At 38.1% G+C, this 3,644-nt stretch overlaps 1 protein-coding gene across 1 annotated transcript in view; it reads left to right on the top strand.

Annotated features, from left to right (window-relative positions):
* Positions 1 to 2,708, top strand: part of asphd1 (aspartate beta-hydroxylase domain containing 1) — a 7,981-nt gene extending 5,273 nt beyond the window's left edge. Inside the window, exon 6 of the mRNA XM_084371444.1 lies at positions 1,836 to 2,708. Within this exon, the coding sequence (XP_084227570.1) occupies positions 1,836 to 1,945 (110 nt within the window). The 3' untranslated portion in view covers positions 1,946 to 2,708. The remainder of the gene's footprint in view (positions 1 to 1,835) is intronic.
* The last annotated feature ends 936 nt before the right edge of the window (positions 2,709 to 3,644 follow it).

Genomic DNA, 3,644 nt, shown 5'->3' on the forward strand with positions numbered 1-3,644 from the left:
GGCGGCTATGCTTGGAGTTGTTTGGTATATGAATTTATTAGGTGGACAATTCTTACATCTAGCACCTTTAAAGATATACTATGTAACATTTTCGCACTAAAAATTATGTTTCTTAAAAATTGTGTAGAGTTTTGCATTTACATTTTCCCAAATGTTTCCAACAATTTTCAAATACGGGTGGAAAATAGTAACCTGACTCTCGCCAGATGAATTTCGTTCCGCCTAGCTCCACCCAGCTTCCCTCACATCCATCTGGGATCGCTTCCATTGAGAGAGATTTCTGCACCAGATTTTATGGTCGAGCCAATCAGGACGCAGGGTGGGAGTTTCACAGATGTGACGTAGTAGAGAAGCGACTGTGAGACTGTTTTGATTCAGACAACAATGGCGGCTCGCATCGAGGATGCAAGCGTCAACATTGACGCTGCTATTTCATCCGTGTTGTCCAATCTACCCACTATTTTTTCGTTGAAAGAACATCAGAGAACGGCTCTGAAGGCTTTTGTTGGCCTCAACAATTTAATAGCTGGGGGAGCAGTAGGTGTTCGGGGTTGGGGACGCAATTTCGACGGAGTCTTTTCCCTGTCCCGTTTATGTGCGACAGGCGCCTTTGCACTCACTGATGTTTCTGATGAAGTCGATTGTTCAGAACTCGGTTCCTCTTCTGCTTTTTGCCATCCTCTAAAAGTTGCCAGAGTATCTTCGAGTCTGCCGATCAAGCGAAAGCACCGCATGCATATCCGAAATGACCGTACCTGAACTTGTAACAATGTTAAACCTAGTTCTGTAAGTCGTTCGTCTATACTTTTTTGGTTGGCTTCTTTGTTAAAAATCAGTTTGCTGTGCACAATGGTGCCTTTTATCCGCAAATTTTGATTGCACAGACGACATTCGTCATTTACCGACATTGCGCTGATTGCACTGACTGCTGCTATATCCAAGATGTCGGCTGTTCTGTTTTGATTTTACCTGCGTCGCTCTCATCAGCGTCACGGGTTGGCTTCGATGTGAGTGGTTGAAGTAGCACGTCAATAAAGATGACGGACAAGTGGCGTATCCAATCATATGCAAGGATTTTTGATAAGGCCCAGCCTTCTGAAACACATCTCCTATGGAGCGATCCCAGATGGATGTGAGTGGAGCTGGGCGGAGCGAAATTCATCTGGCGAGAGTCAGGTTAGGAAAATAGCAACTACGGGTGGAAAATAGCAACTTGCTAAAACCTGGTGCAATGCATCTCTCCTTGTTATATGCAGGGTTAATGTTTTATTGTGCACTGTCCCTGTTCAAATAAAATAAATAACAATCCAAAGAAATCAGTAACATATTGAAGGTAACAATGTGTTTCATTTGGTCAACCCTCTGGGGAAACATCTGACAATATGTCAGAGAGTGAAAAGGGAAGCTGGCGATCATGACTAAACAAAACATGAATAAAACTTTAATACTTGTCTGCAAACATATCAATAAAGACTACAACTCCCCTGATCACAAGCTATTTCACACTGTCATCAAAGCCTTTTGTTTGAATTGTTTTTATTGAGAGACCTCTTGCAGCAGAAATTACATATGCGTTCACAACAAATGGTAACAAATACAATTGTAATGTAAACAAATGCTTATAACATAAATTTTTTACTCTCTTTTAACTCTGAATTGTTATCTCATCATTAAAGCATGCACAAAAAATAACAAAAGCAGTGAAATGCATAATCTCTATTTTTAAATGACTCTTTACTTAAATATCTTTGTTTTTGCTCCATTTTATGAGTTGTTACCATCAGTTTTAATCCTAATGGCTTGACCTAAAATTGCACCTGTTTCTATTTCTAAAGGGCCTCCAGATGCTGGACCTCGAGTAATTTTGAGTGTGGACCTCTGGCATCCAAATGTAGCTGCAGCAGAAAGACAAGCTTTGGACTTCATGTTCAGCCCCGACCTCTAAATTCCCTCATGCACTACCAAAATACAACATGCAGGGATGCCTTAACTCCGCCCTGCTTGTCGTGGGTCATGCATCTCATTCCAGTCGATGAATCACTGTGTGAATCTGCCCTAAGAATTACACAAGCCATTAGCCATGCTTTCAAGTGGTGTTTGATTTATGTTCTACACCAGGAAGTGCCACGTGAGTGTGGTATTATGGATGATGTTAACACAGTGCGACATGCTAGACAATTTGGCTGCAAACTACGAACTGACATCACTTGAAAGCACAATGAGAGCAAACCTAAGAAGAGCAGATATAGTTGTTAACTATTGTAAATCTTATCTTGACATCATATACTATGCTAGTGAATGCTACTTGCATGTGAAACCTATCTGTCCCTGGACTTTGCTTTGAGATGCTGATGCATGCACTCATATGCCTTCAGGAAAGGTAATTAGAGTCAGCCTGGGATGCTTTATTTTCAAATTGAGGTATGTAGATTACCTAGCGTTCAACCAAAACAACTGTGACAAAATGAAAATCTTACAAATGTAAATGTATCTTTATTTTTGTTTTCCAAAACTGAATGCCAAACTTATACAAACTTTTGCACACTGTGGTCATTCTTTCTCTTCGTATTACTATTCTCTATGTATGCTTGTATGTTTCTTTATATAAATCTATGAATCTATTTTTCTTTGTTTATTGATATAATTGGTGGTTTACATATTATATACATCAGCATTTTTGTCAATTTTGTTTTTCTTGGAAACCAAATAACAAAATAAATGACAAAAAAAATCAGTATTGGCTCAGTGTATGGATTAATAGAGTAAAACATGTGCACGTACAGTATGATACAGTTTGCATTTAACAGAGCTCAAAATAAAAATATTATTCAAGTATATTATCTTGATTAGAGAAATATACCCAGTTGACGACTCAGTTTGTTGAGCAATTAAAAGTGAAATGTATTTATTCTCAATTGAACTCTGAAATCACCAGTATTATTGTTTTGGGGAAAAAAAACAATAGCTAATAACATACATTTCTAATGAACATGTCCTTTGATTTAAACACACTAAAACATCATTTTTAAAACACGCTCTGGTTCATTAAGCTCCCTCTAAGCTCCCTTTTTGGTTACTTTTTTCAGTCAGTAGACGAGAATTAGAGTGGTGATTTTGTCTTATCTGCCATCTGTTCATTTAAGGGTCCCATGATGGGGATTACAGAGGCTGAACTAATCCACCCCAGAGAGACAGATTATTCCTGAGATTGTTTATATGTAGTTTATGTATGTTGTGTCATGATGTATGATTCATTCAACACTTGACATTTATTCTAAGAGCTGCTTGGAATTGGATGGGAACAGCGTTGTCAAATTCTCAGGCAAATATTACAACAACTCAAATATAAAGCATTGTTGTAGGTTTGCATTAAGACATGATAATGCTGGAAAAAAAACTCATCTTAAATTTGCTTAAATCTAACAACTGTCTATCACCATCACAAGGCAAGGTTATGTACCGTGCTGTGTCACTACAACGTCTTCAGAACAGTGAAGTCCTTAGCGTGATGCTATCTTGCATCTTGCATTATTAATGGTCACCACACAGGTTGATGACAAAATTTGTATTTGTTTCCTAGCCATTACACTGATTCTATAAAAAACAACAATGTTTTTCGTCACAATCTTGACATTATATCATAG

This window comes from Pagrus pagrus, assembly GCF_965226575.1.
Source record: "Pagrus pagrus genome assembly, chromosome: 13".
NCBI lineage: Eukaryota > Metazoa > Chordata > Actinopteri > Spariformes > Sparidae > Pagrus > Pagrus pagrus.